At 46.5% G+C, this 22,484-nt stretch overlaps 1 protein-coding gene across 7 annotated transcripts in view; it reads right to left on the bottom strand.

Annotated features, from left to right (window-relative positions):
• The window catches only part of akap9 (A kinase (PRKA) anchor protein 9), a 75,143-nt gene that overhangs the window by 23,289 nt on the left and 29,370 nt on the right, over positions 1–22,484 (bottom strand). For 6 of the 7 annotated variants that reach the window (XM_035535558.1, XM_035535568.1, XM_035535559.1 and 3 more), the window contains 13 exons: positions 20,777–20,890; positions 20,210–20,485; positions 19,257–19,361; positions 18,676–18,788; positions 18,262–18,407; positions 17,319–17,578; positions 8,930–9,092; positions 6,785–6,997; positions 5,982–6,020; positions 4,498–4,730; positions 4,140–4,259; positions 946–1,122; positions 271–375 (listed from right to left, as the gene is read on the bottom strand). In XM_035535558.1, the coding sequence (XP_035391451.1) occupies positions 271–375; positions 946–1,122; positions 4,140–4,259; positions 4,498–4,730; positions 5,982–6,020; positions 6,785–6,997; positions 8,930–9,092; positions 17,319–17,578; positions 18,262–18,407; positions 18,676–18,788; positions 19,257–19,361; positions 20,210–20,485; positions 20,777–20,890 (2,064 nt within the window). The remainder of the gene's footprint in view (positions 1–270; positions 376–945; positions 1,123–4,139; positions 4,260–4,497; positions 4,731–5,981; positions 6,021–6,784; positions 6,998–8,929; positions 9,093–17,318; positions 17,579–18,261; positions 18,408–18,675; positions 18,789–19,256; positions 19,362–20,209; positions 20,486–20,776; positions 20,891–22,484) is intronic. The other variant, XM_035535573.1, reaches the window with a different exon arrangement.

The raw sequence follows: 22,484 nt of genomic DNA, 5'->3' as shown, positions 1-22,484 counted from the left end.
GAAACACGGTCACCATGATAAAAACATCAGTCAGTTATAACTACCTCCCCAAACTCCATTACAGACAGACCTCAGACACACTCCATAAAGACGGTTATGTAAAGACAGCTACAGCGCTGACACAGCAGAGACAGAGTGACCTAAACATGAACATATGAGAAGCTGAACATTGTTTCTGCAGCTCACCAAGTAGCAGTCGACCTCATAAAAATGAACTTTTATCTCTTAGTATTAAAATGAGCCTCAAACTAATACTGGGACAGAAAGTACCTCCTTCTCTTTCCTGTCCAGGGCTTCTCGTTCAGTCTGGAGCAGGGCCTCCAGTGAGACATCAGGCCTGCCATCCATAGAGGCATACTGTGTAGTCTCCTGCACCTGCACACGCAGGCACACGTGCACACACACACACACGCACGCGAAACAACACGCAAACACACACTTCAGATTTTGTTAAGAAAATTGAATGGATGCAAACATATGGAACATTAATGTTAGCACGCACTGGAACCACACACACACACACACACACACACACAAAGCTCAATACACGCACACCTCTACATCACAAAAACACCAACAGGTCAAAGTTACAACTGGAGTGTCAGAGCACAGTGGAAAAGGATGACATTGAAGCACCACCCCTCGGCAAGCACACACACACACACACACACACACACACACACACACACACACACACACACACACGCGCACAAATGCTAATCATGCATCTGTATTCTCTCTGTCTGTTTCAGTCACTTAGTGCCTCCTTCACACGCACATCCACAATCCCAGCAGGATAACCTTGGCAGTTAATACCTTTAGCAATATCCTGCTATCTCTCTCTCACACACACGGACACTCTCTGCAGCGTCACAGTGAAACATGCCATGGTGCTAGCCGCTAAAGCTAAGCTGGAGCGGTGCGTGGCGGTACAGACTCACGGACCCTGTGCAGGCCGTCGGTGCTAGTGATCAGCGCCTGCTCCAGCTCCCTCACACGGCACTCCAGCCTCTCCATCTCCTCATTCCTCTCCTCCACATCGCTCTGCAGCCGCTCTGAACGCAGCAGGAGCTCACTGCAGCAGTCTGTCTTCTCCTGCAGAGTGGAGCGCAGCTCCTCCAGCTAAAAGGGGGGGGGGGGGCAGAGAGAGAGAGAGAGAGAGAGAGAGAGAGAGAGAGAGGGAGAGAGGGAGTAGAGGAGAGAAGGTGTGGGGGGAGGAGGAGGTGATGAGAAAAAGGGAAGAGGAAAAGGAATAAAGGGACAGAGACAGAAGGGGAGAATGAGAGAGAAAGAGTGAAGGAGACGCAAGACAGGAAGAGGAAAGAGGAGCAAGAGAGGGTTAGACAGAGAGAGGTGTTTGTGTGTAGGTCAGTCCAGGTTTAGTACGTGAACTACTGTTGCGGACTGTGGCTGCCTAGCAACGACCTCAACACTAATGCAGCAAAGAACTCACTATTACAGCGAGTTTATAATCACACACACACACACACACACACACACACACACACACACACACACACAGACACACACACACAGACACACACACACAGACACACACAGAGACACACACAGAGACACACAAAAAGTCTACTCATAAGGCAGGATAGTGTCTGCAATACAGTTTTAACCCAGATAGATTTTTAATGAGCATTTAATACATAAACCTATTTCTACACATGTATAAGGTGTACGTACGGTACCGCATTTACATGTATGCTGTGTATATACACTGTACTGTGTTTACATTGCTGGACTGTGGGAGGTGTGTAGTGTAAATGACCTTTCTGTGACAATTCTGGACTCTGAGACGTTGCTGGACTGTGGGCATTACCTCTGACTTTGCTGGACTGTGGGCGGTGTGTAGCGCAATTTGCCTCTTTGTGATGTTGCTGGACTGTGGGGCGGGGGGCGTGTGTAGTGTAAATTACCCCTCTGTGATGATGTTGGACAATATGGGGGGGGGCAGGGCGGGGCAGGTGTAGTGTAAATTACCTCTCTGTGATGCTGCTGGACTGTGGAGGGTATAGTGTAAATTACCTCTCTATGATGCATCTGGATTATATGGGGGTAGGTAACGTGAATTACCTCTATGTGATGTTGCTGGACTGTGGGCGTTACTTCTCTGATGTTGCTGGACTGTGGGGGGTGTAGTGTAAATTACATCTCTGTGATGCATCTGGATTATGGGGGGGTGGGTCGGTAGTGTAAATTACCTCTCTGTGACGTTGCTGGACTCTGGGGGTGTGTAGTGTAAATTACCTCTCTATGACGTTGCTGGACTGTGGGGGTGTGTAGTGTAAATTACCTCTCTGTGAGGTTGCTGGACTGTGGGCGTTACCTCTCCGTGACATTGCTGGACTGGGGGGGGGGTGTAGTGTAAATTACCTCTCTGTGACATTGCTGGACTGTGGGCATTACCTCTCTGTGACGTTGCTGGATTGGGGGGGGGGGGGGGGTACTGTAAATTACCTCTCTGATGTTGTTGGACTGTGTGGGGGGGGTGTAGTGTAAATTACCTCTCTGTCATTGCTGGACTGTGGGCGTTACCTCTGTGACGTTGCTGGACTGTGGGGGTGTGTAGTGTAAATTACCTGTCTGTGACATTGCTGGACTCTGTGGGGTGTGTAGTGTAAATTACCTCTCTGTGACGTTGCAGGACTGGGGGGGGGGGGCAGATGTAGTGTAAATTACCTCTCTGTGACATTGCTGGACTGTGGGCGTTACCTCTGTGACGTTGCTGGACTGTGGGGGTGTGTAGTGTAAATTACCTTTCTGTGATGTTGCTGGACTGTGGGGGGTGTAGTGTAAATTACCTCTCTATGATGCATCTGGATTATGGCGGGGGGGGGGGGGGGGGTTATTGATTTGTGTGGGGTGTGTAGTGTAAACTATCTCTCTGATGTTGCTGGACTGTGGGGGGTGTACTGTAAATTACCTCTCTGATGTTGCTGGGCTGTGTGTGTGTGTGTGTGTGTGTGTGGGGGGGGGGGTAGTGTAAATTACCTCTCGGTGACGTTGCTGGACTATGGGGGGCTGTGTATTGTAAATTACCTCTCTGTGATGTTGCTAGTTTGTGGGGGATGTAGTGTAAATTACCTCTCTATGATGCATCTGGATTATGGCGGCCGGGGGGGGGTTTGGGGAGGGGGGGGGTACGGATTGTGTGGGGGGTGTACTGTAAATTACCTCTCTGTGACGTTGCTGGACTGTGGGCGTTACCTCTGTGACGTTGCTGGACTGTGGGGGTGTGTAGTGTAAATTACCTCTCTGTGACGTTGCAGGACTGGGGGGGGGGGGGGAGATGTAGTGTAAATTACCTCTCTGTGACATTGCTGGACTGTGGGCGTTACCTCTGTGACATTGCTGGACTGTGGGGGTGTGTAGTGTAAATTACCTTTCTGTGATGTTGCTGGACTGTGGGGGGTGTAGTGTAAATTACCTCTCTATGATGCATCTGGATTATGGCGGGGGGGGGGGGGGGTATTGATTTGTGTGGGGTGTGTAGTGTAAATTATCTCTCTGATGTTGCTGGACTGTGGGGGGTGTACTGTAAATTACCTCTCTGATGTTGCTGGGCTGTGTGTGTGTGTGGGGGGGGGGTAGTGTAAATTACCTCTCGGTGACGTTGCTGGACTATGGGGGGCTGTGTATTGTAAATTACCTCTCTGTGATGTTGCTAGTTTGTGGGGGATGTAGTGTAAATTACCTCTCTATGATGCATCTGGATTATGGCGGCCGGGGGGGGGTGGGTACGGATTGTGTGGGGGGTGTACTGTAAATTACCTCTCTGATGTTGCTGGACTGTGGGCATTACCTCTGTGATGTTGCTGGACTGTGGGAGTGTGTAGCGTAAATTACCTGTCTGTGACATTGCTGGACTGTGTGGGGTGTGTAGTGTAAATTACCTCTCTGTGAAGTTGCTGGACTGGGGGGGGGGGGTGGTAGTGTAAATTATCTCTCTGATGTTGCTGGACTGTGGGGGGTGTACTGTAAATTACCTCTGTGATGTTGCTGTACTGTGGGGGTGTGTAGCGTAAATTACCTGTCTGTGTCATTGCTGGACTCTGTGGGGTGTGTAGTGTAAATTACCTCTCTGTGACGTTGCTGGACTGGGGGGGGGGGGGTGTGGTGTAAATTACCTCTCTGTGACGTTGCTCTTTGCTGGACTGGGGTTTGGGGAGATTCTTCAGCTGCTGTTCAAGTTTCTGGATCTCCTGCTGAAACACATCTCGCTCGTGCTCTCTGTCCATAGCCTGCTCCTAAAGGGTCACAGTTCAATCGTCAGGCTATCAGAATATCACCACAGCTCTTGAGATTTCTCTCCGAACACAAACGTCACATCTGATGGCCTCTCTAGATGCAGCACGTAAGAAAGTTTCAGGTGTAATCAAAGGAGAAGGCAGGGTGTGAGTAGGGGGGTTTAGAACTGTCCTCAGGTCCTCATCTGCCCCACCACGCATCGGCAGCCCCAGTCACTGTCCTGAACTCTGCACTCACATCCAAGAAGCGGCGGTTGTGGTCCAGCTGTTTCTCCAGGGCGTGGATCTGCTGTGTGAGGTCAGCCGTCTCCACACGGTGGACGTCCTCCAGCTCAGCCACACGGCCCACCTGCTCCTCCAGCTCCACCTCCAGATGCTTCACCTGTTGAAGGAGCTCAGCATGCTCCTTCTCCGCCTGCCGTGCCACATCAACCTTCTCTTTCATCAACTTCTCCGTCTGCTCTAGGAGATCTGCGACCATTACACACACACACACACACACACACACACACACACACACGTATGCAGAGCAGCTTGTCATTACTGTGTCCAGGTGGGTGGATGCTAGTTAAGAGCAGGTGGAGGAGACTGAAATGGAGGCATTATGGGGCAATTGCTGCACCTCTGACAAAGGAAGAGGGTCTTCTACAGTAACAGGGTTCACTGTGTCCTCGGCACAGAGTGGTTTTCAATACAGAGTAAATAGACTTGAACTGAGAAATACACCACAGGGAGGACGTAGCAAACCATGGACGCGTCTGTGTGTGTGTCTGCTTGGGGGGTTGTAAATAGATTTCACTACTGTGATAAATCCAGTATGAGTTCAGTTCAACTCTGACACACTGTTTGTGTTTACACAAGATGGCAGTGTGTCCAGGGGACTGAAGTGTGATTCTGTGGAAGAGGCGGGTCTGTGTTAGTCCAGGGGGTGGGATTATGTTGAGACCAGGGGGTGGGATTGTATTGAGTCCAAGGGGGCGGGATTGTGTTGAGTCCAGGGGGGGGGGGGACTGTTTTGAGTCCGGGGGGGCGGGACTCATGCCACCCTTTACAGCAGCCTGATGCAACACTCCTCCATTTCAGCATTCCACCAGTCAACAACACTTCCCAATTCAGCCCATCACGGGACCACATGGGTAACCATGGTGACAAGTGACTCAAATAATCCAGAGTGCATTTCCCAGAGGTTGTGGAAGGAAGGGGGTTGGGGGGCAGGGTTATTATGACTGAAGGTGGAAAAAAAGAAAAACCAAAGCAAATGAAGCACAGACAAAACAAGAAAGAAACAAAAATGAGAGAAAACACCCTCCCAGTGTGCAGCTTTAAGGAGACACAGTCCTAATTCTGCAGCCACCTCCCGACTGAAGAAAACACCTCCCGAGTTTACAGACACCTCAAGATAGTTGCCAATTAGGAATTCATTAAAATAATGTACGCTAATATTAAGACAAATTAAATCATGCCAACAACCATGAAATGAAAACAAATACAAAACAGCTTGTAGGGCAAATACATGGAGCACGACTTTTGATTTCATCTGCATAATTCTGATCTAAGATGATGCACTTTAGGTCATCAGTAAGGGCCAATAGCAAGCCAGCATTAAGACACAGTCGTTTGCTTGAAGATTATCATTGATTAGTGTAGGTGTCAATCATTTCAGAAAGGCAGTGATGGACAACAGTGGCCATGCTTGTGGTGGACACACATACACACACACACCTGCCTCAGGTGCTAGGTCACCTGCAGCCTCAACTAGGCCTAGAGAGAGAGAGAGAGAGAGAGAGAGAGAGAGAGAGAGTGTCAAAGAGCATAGAGGCATTAATCAGAACAATAATACTGCTCTAGGGGAGGGGCTAGAACAGAGGGGCGGAGAGTAGCAGAGAGGGGGTGGAGATAAATCTTGCACATGTTCTCTGTGAAGTAGACTTAGGTGGGTTATGGTGAAAATAGTCTGCTGTTGAAAGAGTTGCATCATGCATGCTCAGGGTGACACATTTGTATATTTGGAGATCTCGGGTTGGTTGGCAAGACTGTCACCACTCATTACATCATCTACAACCAACCGGGGACGAATCACTGGTCTGAATCGTATTCCGGTATTCAACTCATTCTATGACACCTTCCTGAAATAAACCAGTATGACTAACAGTATAGACATTGTTTTACAACATCCCAACATGTGCAGTTCTCTGAATGTAAAGTTTTTAGCCACACATAACATTTAGTGACTATAATGGACTATAATTGGAGCACAAATGTGGACTAGTAACTTACTGTAACCGTGTGGGGTATGTCTAACAGTAGGGTAATGTTCTGTAACAGTCTGTAGCGTGAGGTCCATATTCTGTAACAGACTGTAGTGTGAGGTCCTTATTCTATATATAACAGACTGTAGTGTCCATATACAGTAAAAGACTGTGGTGTGATGTCCATATACAGTAAAAAGACTGTAGTGTAGTATCCATATACTGTAACAGACTGTAGTGTGATGTCCATATACTGTAACAGTGTGTGCAACATACACAGTTCTCGAGATCCAGCCCTGTCCCTCATGGCATCCTGTTGTCGTGACAACAACTCCTGCTGGTTGTACAAGTTCTGGCGCTCCTGTTCGAGTTTACGCAGGCGGCTGCTGGTCACCTGTAGCTCTTGCTCCATCTGTAGCTGCAGCTGGGCCCTCTCACGTACCTGTTCCTCCAGGGCCTGCCTCTCACCTGAGTAGCCATCAATCAAACCTAACAAACCAATCAGAGACAGTCTGAATCAAGCTGTGAACCAAGCTGTGAATCAAGCCTGAAACAGTCCAGTCAAACAGGAGCAGATAGATGACAAATCCATACAGATTAACAGATAAAGAGTAACTAGTCAACTGTATAGAGATGCAACTGTGGGATATTATCTTGTTAAACCAGGGAAGTCGTTAGCTCACAAAGACGAAAGTGAATTCCTGCAACTAGGACATTTGACGAGACAAACATTTCAGAACACAGACACAGAAGCTGATCATTAGTAGACAAAGGAGAGTCTCCATGCACACCCCATAAACAAAAGGCACACACCCACCCCAACCAAACAAAACCACACACTCACTTCCACCAACCCAAAATAACTCCACCCACCCCTCATACCTCCACCCACACATCTCCAGCTGAGCAGCACGGCAGTCTAACATCTAAAGTCATTACTATTGATTCCTTCCAGTCCTCCTTCTGTTTCAGGAGTGACTTAAACCAACAGTGTCCTTTCCACTGGAGCACTGATGTTTGGATTGTGTACTACCCACAGGAACGCGAGCCAGTCCAAACACGCGACAATCCACTTCCAACTTGACATGTGCTTAAGGGGGTATGTCAGCCTCAAACATCCCCCCACCTCAACACATCACTGGGAGGGATCTTACTGATGGTACCACTGGTTTGAGAGACAACCACAACTCAAACTAGGACACTCCAGTCACATAAAGGGAGTGTCTGTGATTACAGACGTCATGTCTGAATGCCCTTCTGCACCATATAACCATAATTACCAGGACATTATCTAATTACTGCTAGCAAATAATAAAATACAAGCTTGTAGTGCTAGGGTTTAGCAAGAGAGAGTGCTGGTATGTACATCCACTCCACCCTCACTAGAATCTCAGAAGTAGTTCAACAACTACAAACATCTTCAACATCATCTAAAACATTAAACAAAACTGAATGAAGAGGGCAGGGCATGTTCTGCCCCTGCTCAGAGTTCTACCCCTGCTCGGGGAAGAAATGCTCTCTGATACCTGCTTAATCTACATGTCTATCTGATCTGGGAACAGCTTTATGTGATCAAATCTACCATGATATTGAAAAAACAAACTGACTCCAGATCAGCACTTCAGCTCTGAAGGTGCTAGCGATCAAAGCTATTGTTCTTCTGTTACCTAAAACCAGGTGTCTACTCGACACACCCTGTTTTCAAACCCTGAACACAGCCCGTGCCGTGACAGGGACGTCTGTGGCTACACACATGTGGGCTCTGGGAGTCCGGCCTGCCTGCATGGACTCAACTGCTGTAAACACTACAGAAAGTTCTTCCTTTCCTCAACAGGTCTCGTGTGTTTATACACACCATAACTGTATTTGACTTATTAAAGATGATTAAACTATGGCAAATGTTTACCAAACTCAAAACACATGACCAGGACAGGCACATGTCAGATGACTAAGCCATGACACCATGGCAACAGCAGAGATTAGAGTGTTTGACGCTAATATTGATGGCTTTAAAGCAACACAGAACCTATGGACAAAATATAAGCTATGAAATATGTGTGTGTGTGTGTGTGTGTGAGTGTGTGTGTGAGAGAGAGAGGATATAGTGGCTAGCTGGGTGAAACTGTGTGAGAGGTTTATTTAGCAAGTGTATGCAAATGGTACAAGTGTCTGCGTGCGTGTATGTGTGTAGCTCTGCTAACATCACTGCCACGCACCTAGACCTTCTCTAACCAGCAGCCAAATGCTCAAAATACCCAAAAACTAACAGGACACAGACCCACAGACACAGAGACAAAGAGAGACCCCCACACACAGACAGACAGACAGACACATACTCCCCCACACACAGACAGACAGAGATCCACACACACACACAGACAGACGCACATACCACCCCACCACAGACCCACACACACTTACCTTCGGCCTGCTGTAGCTGCTGGGTGAGCTGTTGCCGGCTTGCTGCCTCCTCTTGCAGTCTCTCCTGCAGCTCGTCTTGTCTGCGCAGTAACTCTGCAATCTCCTTGCCATGTGTGAACTTCTCCCGCATCAGCTCTGTCTGTGTTACCCGTGCATGCTCCAACTGGGAGGGAGAGAGAGAGATGGAAAGAGTGTGACTAAGATACCAGAAAACATGCTGCCCCTTTCAGCTCGAGTGAGTAAGGTCAGTCACACACACACACACAGCCCTGCTGACCTCCACACATACACACAATGACCTGACCACACATACACTGCTGACCTACGTGCGCACACACAATGACCTGTAGAACTCCACACACACAGACCTGCTGGACTCCAGACACATAATGACCTGACCACACACATACTGACCTCCACACACACACACACACACACACACACACACACACACACACACACACACACACACACACACACACACACACACAAAATGACACACCAACTTTCAGTCTGGCTTTGCAGAAGGACACAGCACCATCTCTGTGACCACACAGGTTTTAATGACCTCTAGATTTACCAATAATGTAATGGGCACAGAATTACCTCTCAGACAGAAAATAATGTGTAGTACTGGGTAACCATAAATCTGTTATGAAGAATGGCTTAAGGGAGGGGGATGTTTTACTGTGAATTGCCTCCATATTCAGGCATCTCTTTGCATTTAAAGATTTCTCTCCTTTAACCACACACACACACATACCCACACACCCACCCCTCACCAATCTTGCACCTGTATGACATGACTTTATACTGCTCAGCCCAATCTACTTACGCAGGAAGTGATGTAAAAGAGGTCTGTCATTTCAGCACTGATCCCTAAAAGAACTGGATATCTGGAACAGTAGAAGAGCTCCAGTGAGAGGTGTAGCCACTAATTCTAAATGAACACCTCCATAATAATACAGTGTCTTACTTTACAGTATGTACCGCATTAATGTCCTATGTTACAGCGTGTCCTACATTAGTGTGTCCTACGTTACAGTGTGTACTGCATTTGCGTGTCCTGCTTTAGTGTCCCATGTTACAGCGTGTCCTACGTTAGTGTGTACTTGATTATGGTGTGTCCTATGTTAACGTTACAGTTTGTACTACATTGGTGGGTACTATGTTACAGTTTGTACTACATTGGTGGGTACTACGTTGCAGTGTGCATTGCATTGGTGGGTACTACGTTACAGTGTGTGTTACATTGGTGGGAACTATGTTCGTGTACACCATGTTCGTCTGTTCGTTAGTGTGTATTACATTGGTGGGTACGACATTACAGTGTGTATTAGATTGGTGGGTACTACGTTCGTGTACACCACGTTTGTCTGTACTACGTTAGTGTGTACTATGTTAGCGTGTACTGTGTTACAATGTGTACTACATTTCCATTGTGTTCTATGTTTCAGTGTTGCACTGTGTTTACTGTGTTACAGTGTGCATTACATTGGTTTGTAGGTTTGTGTGTACTACATTCGTGTTTATTACATTGTTGTGTACCACATTGCATTACTACAGTGTGTATTACATCAGTGTGTGTTACGTGACAGTGTGTACTGTGTTATAGTGTTACATTACTGTGTACTATGCTACGATATGTACTGCATTATGGTGTACATTGGTGTGTACTATGCTTGTACTATGTATGTGTGTACTATGTATAATATATTTGTGTGTACTACATGTTAGTGTGTATTACATTGGTGTGTACTGTTATACTGTATTACAGTGGTGTGTATTACATTTGTGTGTACTATGCTACAGTATGTACTTTCAGTGTGTATTATGTTGCAGTGTGTACTATGTTGTGGTGTGTACTACGGGCAGGTCATTTATTATGGAGGTGTTCATGTAGAATCAGAACATCACTAAATGCTCAGCTGCTCTCCTGCCTATAACAATCTAAAATGGTTTAGTTCAATCACAACTGATCTAACAATAAATCTGATAAGACTGATACGGTGGTGCTGTCGGTTCAAGATTATTATGTCATGTTGGGCAGTTTATTATTATTGTTCAGGGAGTACTGTAGATATAGATTATGGATCATTGTGCAGAATACCTGATCTACTTTAAATCATTGTGTAAATTGTGTCAACAGCAGCAGTGTCTTGTTGAATCAGTATCATACTGTAGCTCTGTGACTATACATGAAGCAGCTCTAACAAATGGAAATATAATCAGTTATGATCAGCTTTGTAATCAGCGATGTAATCAGCATTATAATCAGCGTAATAAATCAGCATTTACAACACATGCACCATAGCTATTAGGCTGGGGTTTAGGTTGCTAAACTTTCGATTTGGAAGTGTCAACAGTGGCATAGACACACACACCCTATTCTTCAAGACATTTAGTACATGTATATACTCTGGTAGAAGACTTTAACACAAGAAAGGTTTTACAGTTATCACACACTCTACAGTAGCAAAGGTCACACGCGCTCAGGGAACATGTGTGAGGGCTGAGCAGCTCACAGGAGAGGAGAGAAGGTATAACTCACTCAGACAACCTGCAGCTTGCTTGGATTTAAAAAAAAATCCTTGATAAATAAAAACATGCATGCATTTTAAAAACCTCACAGTCCCCAAACAAGGTAGCATCCTGGCGGGACCCCAGCCGCGTCTGTCCAGAGTGCAGCACTCACGGTGTAGGGCGGCGTGGGAAGGGAGATCTTGGAGACGACCCTCAGCAGGTGTCCGTCAGGGTGATGGACGTGGGAGATGTGTGTGCGCACCACCACGGCATTCCTCTCGCTCAGCGCCGCACTCAGGCTGAACGGCCGGGGCAGCGGGATGCGGGACTCTACCTCGTACATGTCCTGCTCCTGGCTCTCCAGCCAGCCAGGGCCTGGGAACGTCGAGGCCTCAGAGGCCCAGTACGTCCGGTAAGAGTCCATGCTAGGTGGAGCTGTATGTCAGAGGCTGCCTGGCGCTCATGTACTGCCAGCGAGGGATACACACGGAGTGGTGTGTAAGAGAGCGAGCATCGCAGAGCCAAACAGCCGTCTCCACGGAAGTGCCTCACCAAGGGTTTAGATAAATGCACACACACACACACGCACGCACACGTGTACACACAACTGTATCCACGGAAGTGCCTATCCAAGGGTTTCAATAAATACACACACACACACACACACACACACGTTCAGGCAGGCAGCACAAGCCCCAGGTAAAAACTCTCTGGGGAGTACACACACACACACACACACACACACACACACACACACACACACACACACAGTCAGCGTCAGTCGGTAGTGAAAAAGAAAATCCGAAAGTCCAGTCTGGACGAACTGAGGGCAGTCCTGTAGAGAAGAATCCAGCTTTCCCCCGGAGCTGGAAACTCAGGCCCAGTCTTCAGAGTTCACCCCTCCCTCCACCTCTCCTTCCCTCCCTCTCTCCCTCCCTCATTAACAATTCCACACTGCCGTGTTAACGCTCTCGAGAGAATACAGCCTCTCATTAGCTTCCATACACACACACACACACACACACACACAGAGTTAACTTGCACACACAAGCAATCGAGAGTGAAACGCGGTAGCTGACACAGATGAGGCTTTTCTGCCCTCTCTAAACACACACTTCCTGGTGTGTAGCCGTGTGCAGGATACACATCCCTGAGGGCGTGGTTCAAAAGCTCAAGACAGGTGGATTTGCAAATACAACCCACACACACACACCCACCCTGCCATGGCAGCTTGTCAGACTGGATTCATGTTCCATGTAACTTAAGACGTAACGTGTTGCAGACTTCAGACTCCAGACTCATCTCCACTTCTTGTAAAGTCTTCAACAAACACCTTTATGTTTATACCTTTCATACACTAATCACCAACACACACAAATCAGCACTGTCCCACACAACACTGTTACACTAATGCTCACATGTAAACTGTTCTCTCTTTCTCTCTCTTTCTCCGTTTCAGCCCCGAGAGTGAGTCTCTGAGTTATTGATAAACCACGTTGCCAGGTTGACAGACATTAACCTGCGCTCTGCTGTGTTGCACTATGGCCTTAGTGCAGAGCTGACAGACTTCAACTGAGAGAACAGCTGTCATACACACAGGCAACACTAGATAATGTTTCGTACATCATTAATATCTGCTGAAAGGCTGACAAGTATTCTGCATTAAAAAATAAACAATGATGTGTTTCACTATTGAAACATTTCAAACTTGGGTACATGCAGTGAGACCTTTGAAACACAAGTCTCACTTGAGTCCTACAGGCATAACCCCGCATATTACTAAAGAGACAGAGCATAGAGAGAGCGAGAGCGCATGAGAGAGACAGAGAGAGAGCGCATGAGAAAGAGAACACCTCTTCTCATATCTCATGCTCAAAACCAACACACATGGCCCAGCTCACATTTCTGTGTTGTCAGAGAAGGGAAAACTGCAAATCTGACATCATGTAGCCCTGTCCAAACTGCCCAAAAATGATGTTTGATCCTTCTAAAACACATATATTCTAAAAAATACCCAAAACAACCACACATGCTCGAGACATTTCAATATGTATTTTTGTACAGAGATAAGAGTGTAAAGCAACAGACACAACGACTTGTGTAGGTGTGTATTTATTTCAACATAAACATGTTTGTTAACTTGACCTCAACATAAAATGGGTGTGAAGCTAGGGTGTTAGGGTGTGAAGCTTCTGTCTCTAGTCTCCAATATCTAGTTATTTAGTCCAGCAGTGAAAGTGATGTTTGACTCCCACCAGTGTGTGCGCGTGATGCCTGTCCGTCAGCGTGTGTGCGTGATGCCTGTCAGTTCTGCATTCAGTGCAGTATGTTTTCCCAGTGGTACAGATGAGTAAGCGTTTGAGAATTGGGTAAAGGATAGCCAGCCCTGGAGGTCACTCACACGGGGCCGGAGACAGGAAACACTCTGACCCCTCAGAGCACACACCACTAGTGGAAAGATTCAAAACTTCACTTTGGTTCAGACTGAAAATACATTAACCAGTTTTAAACTTTGTGATGGTTTTCCATTACATGTAAGTTCAATACAAGATGTGTAACAGATGCCAGACTGCTTTAGAAAAACGTTGTTAACAAATACTTTTTCTTTAAATCCTCTTTTTTATATCAACATCCTCAGAACTGCAACTCATGCTCACTTGTGTGAACGCATGCATGTGTGTCTGTGTGTGCATGTGTGTTCAGTGTGTGTTCGTGTTCAGTGTGATGCCTTTTATCATAGTATTTTTATAGTGTTTTATCAGTGCATTTTATCATAGTATTTTCCCATAGTGTTTTATCAGTGTATTCTCCATAGTATTTCAGCTGTACATTTTATCAGTGCATTTTATCATAGTATTTTATCAGTGCATTTTATCAGTACATTTCATCAGTGGATTTTATCAGTGCATTTCATCAGTTTATTTTATCAGTGCATTTCATTATAGTACTATATCAGTACATTTTAATGAAGGGAGCGCAGCAGTTAAGTAATGTGTGAACTTCAGAAGATTGAAGATCAGTCATGCTGCTGCATTCTGGACAAGTTGTAGAGGTTTGATGGCTTTTAGAGGAAGACCAGCAAGTAGCAAGTTGCAGTAGTCTAGCTTTGAGATCACAAGAGACTGTACAAGCACCTGGGCAGCTTCCTGTGAGAGAAAGGGCCGAATCCTTCGTATGTCACAAAGGAGGAATCCGCAAGACCGGTTTAGATTAAAAACATGAGTTGAGAACGACAACTGGTTGTCCAAAGTTACGCGCAGGCTACAGGCAGCTTTGGATGGTGATGCCAGGGAGCTCTCGAAGGAAACAGTGAGGTCATGGTAAGGGTTGGGAGTACCTGGGATGAACAGAAGCTCAGTTTTACTGGGTTTTTTTTTTTGTTTTTTGCTTTTTTTAAAATAGTTTTTATCACACTATTTTATCAGTGTATTTTACCATAGCATTTTGTCCGTGCATTTTACCATAGCATATTGTCCGTGCATTTTATCATAGTATTTGATCAGTGCATTTTATCATAGTATTTTATCAGTGCATTTCACCATAGCATTTTATCAGGGTATTTTATCACAGTATTTTATCAGGACATTTTAGCAATGACAGTTTCCTTCTTCATATTTAACAGGAAAAGTAAAAAAATGCCACTGGAGAAATAAAAGAATCCAGGGGTCTGAAATTTCAGGATGGGAAAAATAATGCTGCTATTATTATTATTTACATTTACAGTGGTGTGAAAACATGTTTGCCCCCTTCCTGATATCTTTTTTTGCATGTTTGTCACACTTAAATGTTTCAGATCATCAAACAAATTTAAATATTAGACAAAGATAACACATGTAAACACAAAATGCAGTTTTTAAATGAAGGTTTGTTTATTAAGGGGGAAAAAATCCAAACCTACATGGCCTTGTGTGAAAGTGATTTAAAACAAATTAACTGTGGTTTATCACATCTTTGGAAAACTGAGTTCAATTTCTCTAGCCACACCCAGGACTGATTACTGCCACACCTGTTCTCAATCAAGAAATCACTTAAATAGGACCTGCCTGACAAAGTGAAGTAGACCAAAAGATACTCAAAAGCTAGACAGAATGCTGCGATCCAAAGAAATTCAGGAACAAATGAGATACAAAGTAACTGAGATCTATCAGTCTGGAAAAAGTTATAGTTCAAGTTCGGTTTATTTGTCACATACATAGTCATACACAGTATAACTGGCAGTGAAATGGTTGTAAAAGCCATTTCTAAAGCTTTGGGACTCCAGCGAACCACAGTGAGAGCCATTATCCACAAATGGCAAAAACATGGAACAGTGGTGAACCTTCCCAGGAGTGGCCAGCCGACCAAAATTATCCCAAGAGCTCAGAGACAATTCATCCAAGAGGTCACAAAGGACCCCACAACAACATCCAAAGAACTGCAGGCCTCACTTGCCTCAGTTAAGGTCAGTGTTCATGACTCCACCATAAGAAAGAGACTGGGCAAAAATGGCCTGCATGGCAGAGTTCCAAGATGAAAACCACTGCTGAGCAAAAAGAACATAAAGGCTCTTCTCAGTTTTGCCAGAAAACATCTTGATCCCCAAAACCTTTGGGAAAATACTCTGTGGATGAGACAAAAGTTTAACTTTTTGGAAGGTGTATGTCCCATTAGATCTGGCGTAAAAGTAACAGCATTTCAGAAAAGGAACATCATACCAACAGTAAAATATGGTGGTGGTAATGTATTGTTCTGGGGCTGTTTTGCTGCTTCAGGACCTGGAAGACTTGCTGTGGTAAATGGAACCATGAATTCTGCTGTCTACCAAAAAATCCTGAAGGAGAATGTCCGGCCATCTGTTTGTGACCTCAAGCTGAAGCGCACTTGGGTTCTGCAGCAGGACAATGATCCAAAACACACCAGCAAGTCCACCTCTGAATGGCTTAAGAAAAACAAAATGAAGACTTTGGAGTGGCCTAGTCAAAGTCCTGACCTGAATCCAATTGAGATGCTGCGGCATGACCTTAAAAAGGTGGTTCATGCTTGAAAACCCTCCAATGTGGCCGAATTGCAACAATTCTGCAAAGATGAGTGGGCCAAAATCCCTCCACAGAGCTGCAAAACACTCATTTCCAGTTATCGCAAACACGATTGCAGTTGTTGCTGCTAAGGGTGGCACAACCAGTTATTAGGTTTAGGGGGCGATAACTTTCACACAGGGCCATGTAGGTTTGGATTTTTTTTTCCCCCCTTAATAATAAAAACCTTAATTTAAAAACTGCATTTTGTGTTTGTGTTATCTTTGTCTAATATTTAAATTTGTTTGATGATCTGAAACATTTAAGTGTGACAAATATGCAAACACTTTCACACCACTGTATATAGGACCTTTCATGGGCTCAAGGACTCTTTACACAGATATCAGTTTTTACAAATCACTCACACATCAATGAGAAATGGCAGCCAGTTTATACAGTGTACTCTCTCTCAGAAACCACACGGGAGGAAGTTAAGACCAGGACAGAGCACCAACCATCAGTGGATACACACACACTCGAGCACCAGCCATCACTAGACATACACAGACACACACACAGCACTTTGAGAGCACACGCTGATGTGTTTAATGCTATGCTGTTATAAATAGATAGGTCTGAATTTTTATTTATGAAGATTTCCCGCACTCTGAACCCCTAGAAAATGCTGTAATGTGCCATAGATGTGGGGCAGTGACCGTGGTAACAAACACTCCTTACAGTCCCATCTATTAGGTCTGACACTAACACTCAATTACAACACTCAGCAACACTCACTGATACCATCCCAGCAGCTCAGAAACACTGGTACCAGCCTAGCAGAATAAGTTGAGTCTGTTCTGGATTAGCCGTACCTGGTTGGTGGTCCCAGTAATGACGACTAGTAATTTTTCCACAGCGATCTGCAGTCTGGTGCTGATGCTCATCAGATACTCCTCCTTCTCTAGCAGTAGCTCAGCCCTCTCAGGCTGTAGCTCCTCCCTCTCCAGCTGAAGCTCCACCCCCGGCATCATCTGCGACATCTCCAGACCTTGGTCAGTCTCTGTCTCAGCAGACCACACACTGGCATCGTCTGCCACGGTTTCACTGCCATAGTAACTCTCAGTGGAGGCATCTATGTCAACAACAAGAGAAAATGCAGCAGCTGACCGGACACTGCAATGAGTGACCCCCCCACCCCCACCCACCCCCCACGCACGTGTAACCACTACAACGCCTCCACCTGGGGACACGAGTCGCGTTGGTCTCTGGGGAGAACCCTAACCTACCGTGTGGACGTTGTTGCACTGATGAGGGCTGTATTGTTCTCACACTGTCTGCTGTGGAACCACTCTGTGTGTTAGTGTACCTTAAACACAGGCAGATAACAGCCATGCCAAACAGGGCAGAAAACCACAGCAAACCAGTCCAACAGGACAAGCAGCCATACTGGTTCTGATAGGCTCATCTTTTGTTCTAAATTATGATGTGATATGTTGTGATGAGTCAGCATTTGAGCTAAAAACATTCCAATATGTAATAACGTCAATGACTGGTCCTCGTTCTCTGTGGCAGGAGGAGAGTCAGACAAACGTCACCTTCTTGGCTGAGCTGTGAGGGCAGACGCTACCCCACCCCACAGGGGCACCAAAGAGCAGGACGTGCAGCACGCAGCTACAGAAGTGCTGAGGTCACTGCAGGGCAAAAAAGCACAGACCTGCAGGAGAGTGTCCCTCCCAACCCCTGCCCCCACCCTCCATTACCCCACCTCCCTCACCCCTCCACCCTGCATTCCCCGTCCCCCGTGCTGCGACTGACCTCTGTGTTGCGGCTGCTGCCCCCTGCTGTCTGCCTCCAGTACACCCTCCACATGTCGGCCGATGGTCTCTTCTGCAGCTGCTGTGGTCTTCAGCACGTCCACCAGGACCTGACGTAGTCTCTCATTGGCTCTCCGCAAGAAATTCCTACAGACATATGGAGTGAGGAGGGGAAGTAGAGAAGGGAGAGGAAAGAGAGAGCAGTACCATGTGATGGTAACTTTAACCCTAACCCCTAAATTGAACAAAATCAACCGATACAAACCACACGTGTTAAAAGCGTAGTCATGTTTCAGTGTCTCCAAACCATGTAAGCTGGTAATAAACAAGCTTATATTTCATTAGAAAGGTGAAGTGTGGAAAGTGGACTCATGAAAAGAAGAACTTTGTACAGAATGACCAACTGTGTCCTCACCTTTCAGTTGTAACATCAGCAGAGAACTCTGTGTGTGGAGAAGACAATTCTAACATCACATCTCCTCCATGGTCCTCCTCTTTCTTCATGTTTCCCTCCTCATCCACTCCTCTCTTCCGCAGGTTATGAACAGGCAAAAGTGAAAACACAGACAGAAACCCAGTCATCTCCTCCAGCTACACAACCCCTCCGTCCAGCACATGTGTTAGCGTCAGGGACTGCTGTTAGAGCGCTTTCCTGCTCTGCTCCCACCAGAAAAGGCCAACAGTGCTGTCTCTGAGAGAAGTTTGTGTTAACACACACACACACACACACACACACACACACACACACACCGTACTGGCACTGTGCTGCAATAGCAACAGGTGCACCTGTGGCAACAAGCCCCACCTCTTGATGAGACGTAAGAGACAGCATGAGGTTTCCATAACCAGATAACCTACACCATCCACATTTTAATATCTCGCCTGACATGCACAGTAACATAACAGTTTCACGCCCTGGGTACGAGGCAGGGACGATCCAAACTCACACAGTTATCACAGATCAAAGTCTCTGCAGGAGAGCTGAGTGTGTGTTACCCATTCTGTCTGTGTGCCACTGTTTTGCATATTGGCTGGTCCGTGCTGACGCCCTGCACTCTCACTCTGCTCCGCCCGTTTCACCACTCCTGTAAGCTCTGCCCCCTGGTGGACAAACGCAAACATTACATTCAGAGACCTTCAAAGTGAAATGCTGTTTCTTGAACAACTGCAGAAACACAGAAACACACACACACCGACATACATAAATCACAAGCCCATAGAACTGTCATCACAGCCTAATATGAATAAAGCAGTTTGTGAGAAGTTAGAGAAAACAACCAATCACACAGCATACAAAGACCTGTCTAGCCACACAGCACACAGTCTGTGTGTCTATGGATAGCCCAATCTGTCTATAGACTTGTCTATCTGCAGACCTGTCTACCATCAGTCTATGCAAGCCTGGACATCTGTAGCCCTCACCATGGCAGCTGAACACCAGAGCAGGACAGATTCCCCGAACCATACCGGACAAACGCTGACCGTTTTCATGGAAGCACACATTTACATACACATCACCAAGCTTGATCATACATGGAGTGGCTTTACTGATCTGAGGTCAGCAATCACACTCTTCTTTTGTATGATCTACCAGGATTTAAGGGTTAGGGTGAGCCTTAAGCCTAACCCAGGATATAAGGGTTAGGGTTAGCCATAATGTATTTTGAGTATACAGAGGTGTATTTGAGTGTAATGTGTATGCATACCTCTTAAGTCTTTTGAGAGAGTCTCACACCCACTTAAATCTCACACATCACAAAATTGGAATAACCAATATAGCCTAGTACCTGTGTATGAACCGTAGTAGGACAGGTGTGTGTGTGTGTGTGTGTGTGTGTGTGTGTGTGTGTGTGTGTGTGCACGCCCCGTGTGCATGTGAGAGAGCTTGTACCTCTGTGTGTGTGTGTGTGTGTGTGTGTGTGTGTGTGTGTGTGTGTGAGAGCTCATACCTGTTTGTTTGTGATGTGGCTGTCACTCGGTTGGTCCTGCTCCACTCCAGGTCGGGGGAACGTTGATGGGGTCTCTGGCACCTCCAGCTTCTGTGTGAGCAACAGCACCTCCTCCTGCCTCCTCCTGAGCTCCTCCAGGAGCTGCTCCACATTGCCCCCTGCTGGCAAGGCGGCTCCAGCCACAGTTTGCGTGCCGGTGGAACTCTCCCTGGCCATACGGCCCATGCGCACCCGCTCAGACTGCTGGGCAAAGTCCACCGCCATCTGCACTATGACCTGTAAGAGCACCAGGAACACACGCTTGTACCTGAGCAGGTCCTCCACAAGGGGACAAACTCTGTGGCTTCCTAAAGCACTAATATCCATGTATTTAAACATCTGTATCAAACAGAAGTTTCTAATACTCAAGAATGTTAGATCAATGTAAACTATTAGTGGTCAGAACAATGCAGTGGTTGTTACAGTCACAGTCTTCATTATTTCTGTGGTGCATTTATCACCAGACACTGTTTCAAAGCAGACTAAAAACAGAAAGCAGAAGACCTAGGCAGCTCTGAGCCTCCTCACCTTGGCGATCACCTCCTCACGGCTCTGCTGCTCCTGTGTGACGCTCAGGGCTCCGTCACAGCTGTGCTGCTCCAACTCACACAGCTTCTGATGGGAACCCTGGAGGAACGGAGTCTGCACCACAGAATGAGCCAACGGAGAGGAGAGGCAGAGAGAGAGAGAGAGAGAGAGAGAGAGAGAAAGGACAGAAGGAGTGTATGAGTGCATGTAAATGTGTTTGGGGTGGGGTGGGGGGTGAAGGAGCGTGTGTGAGTGAGCGTCCGTGAGCACACGTGTGAGCCTGCATGTGAGTGTGTGTTAACCCTGAAAGGATTCTTTATAACCCAGTTGATATTCTGTCCTGTATGAAGAGTCCGATGAGACCTGAAGACCAGAGTCCTGCACACAAAGCCTTTATTTCCCTAGGGAAAGACCCACCAGACCTAGTTCAGCATCTCTCTCCCCCTCCAGATCTCTCCCTCGCTCTCTCCCTCCAGATCTCTCCCTCGCTCTCTCCCTCCAGATCTCTCCCTCGCTCTCTCCCTCCAGATCTCTCCCTCGCTTTCTCCCTCCAGATCTCTCCCTCGCTTTCTCCCTCCAGATCTCTCCCTCGCTCTCTCCCTCGCTTTCTCCCTCCAGATCTCTCCCTCGCTTTCTCCCTCCAGATCTCTCCCTCGCTTTCTCCCTCCAGATCTCTCCCTCGCTCTCTCCCTCTCTCTACCCTTAGTTTCTGTGTTTAAATCCTCTTTTCATTTCTCTGTCCTCAAACACCACCAACCCTCCTCCCCTCCCCTCCCTGCAGTGGTCAGTAATGGCAGAATTTCTCCCCCAGTCCCCCTGAGTACAGGGGGGAGTACAGATTTTAGCCACAGGCTCCATCAGATCGCTCACTAACTCCACACACACACACACACACACACACACACACACACACACACACACACACACACACACACACACACACAGAGCCAGCCAAACACACACAAACAAACCCCCACACAGAGCCATTTCAGCACTTAACAAAACAAGCTGTTTCTTTACAGCATTAGTCCAATAAAGAACACGGGCAGGTACATCTCCATTTACACACAAACAGATAATGTAAATAAAGTCAATTTGCATTTACAGCATTCGACTTACAATTATGACAGAGTACAACTTGAGCAATTGAGGGTTAAGGGTCTTGCTCAGGTGCTTGACAGTGGGGAGTTGGCAATGGCGGGACTTGAACCAGCAACCTAGTGTGGGGTTAGTGTGACTTATGAAGGCTGTGTGGTGGGGGGTTAGTGTGACCGTGTTACGACTGCTGTGGCACAGGGAGTTAATATGACCGTGTTAGGACTGATGTGGGACAGGGGGTTATTGTCACCGTGTTACAAGTCCTATGTGACAGGGGGTTAGTGTGATGTATCCTTGGATTCTAGTCTGGCTATAAAAGTACACTGGTAAGGAGTTGATCCCCGAGTTGGTCCCCGAGTTACCCTCTGTATACTCCTTGGCAAAAAAAGAGCTAAACCCAATTTTAAATTTAATTGGTCAGAAACTGAACTGGAGAAACAGCTCTCCTGAGAGCTGCCCTGCTGTTGCTCATCACTGATCAGGGCTGAAAACAGTGACAATCAATCACTTCTTCAACACAATGCTAAAATCACACCAAGATGTTTGATACAAAAGTCAAACTAGCAGGTCTGGGTGTTCAAAATGTCCCAGTTATTCGCTGTTGAGACCA

This window comes from Electrophorus electricus, chromosome 2 (genome assembly GCF_013358815.1).
Source record: "Electrophorus electricus isolate fEleEle1 chromosome 2, fEleEle1.pri, whole genome shotgun sequence".
Taxonomy (NCBI): Eukaryota; Metazoa; Chordata; class Actinopteri; order Gymnotiformes; family Gymnotidae; genus Electrophorus; species Electrophorus electricus.
This window is presented reverse-complemented; position numbering and strand designations above follow the sequence as displayed.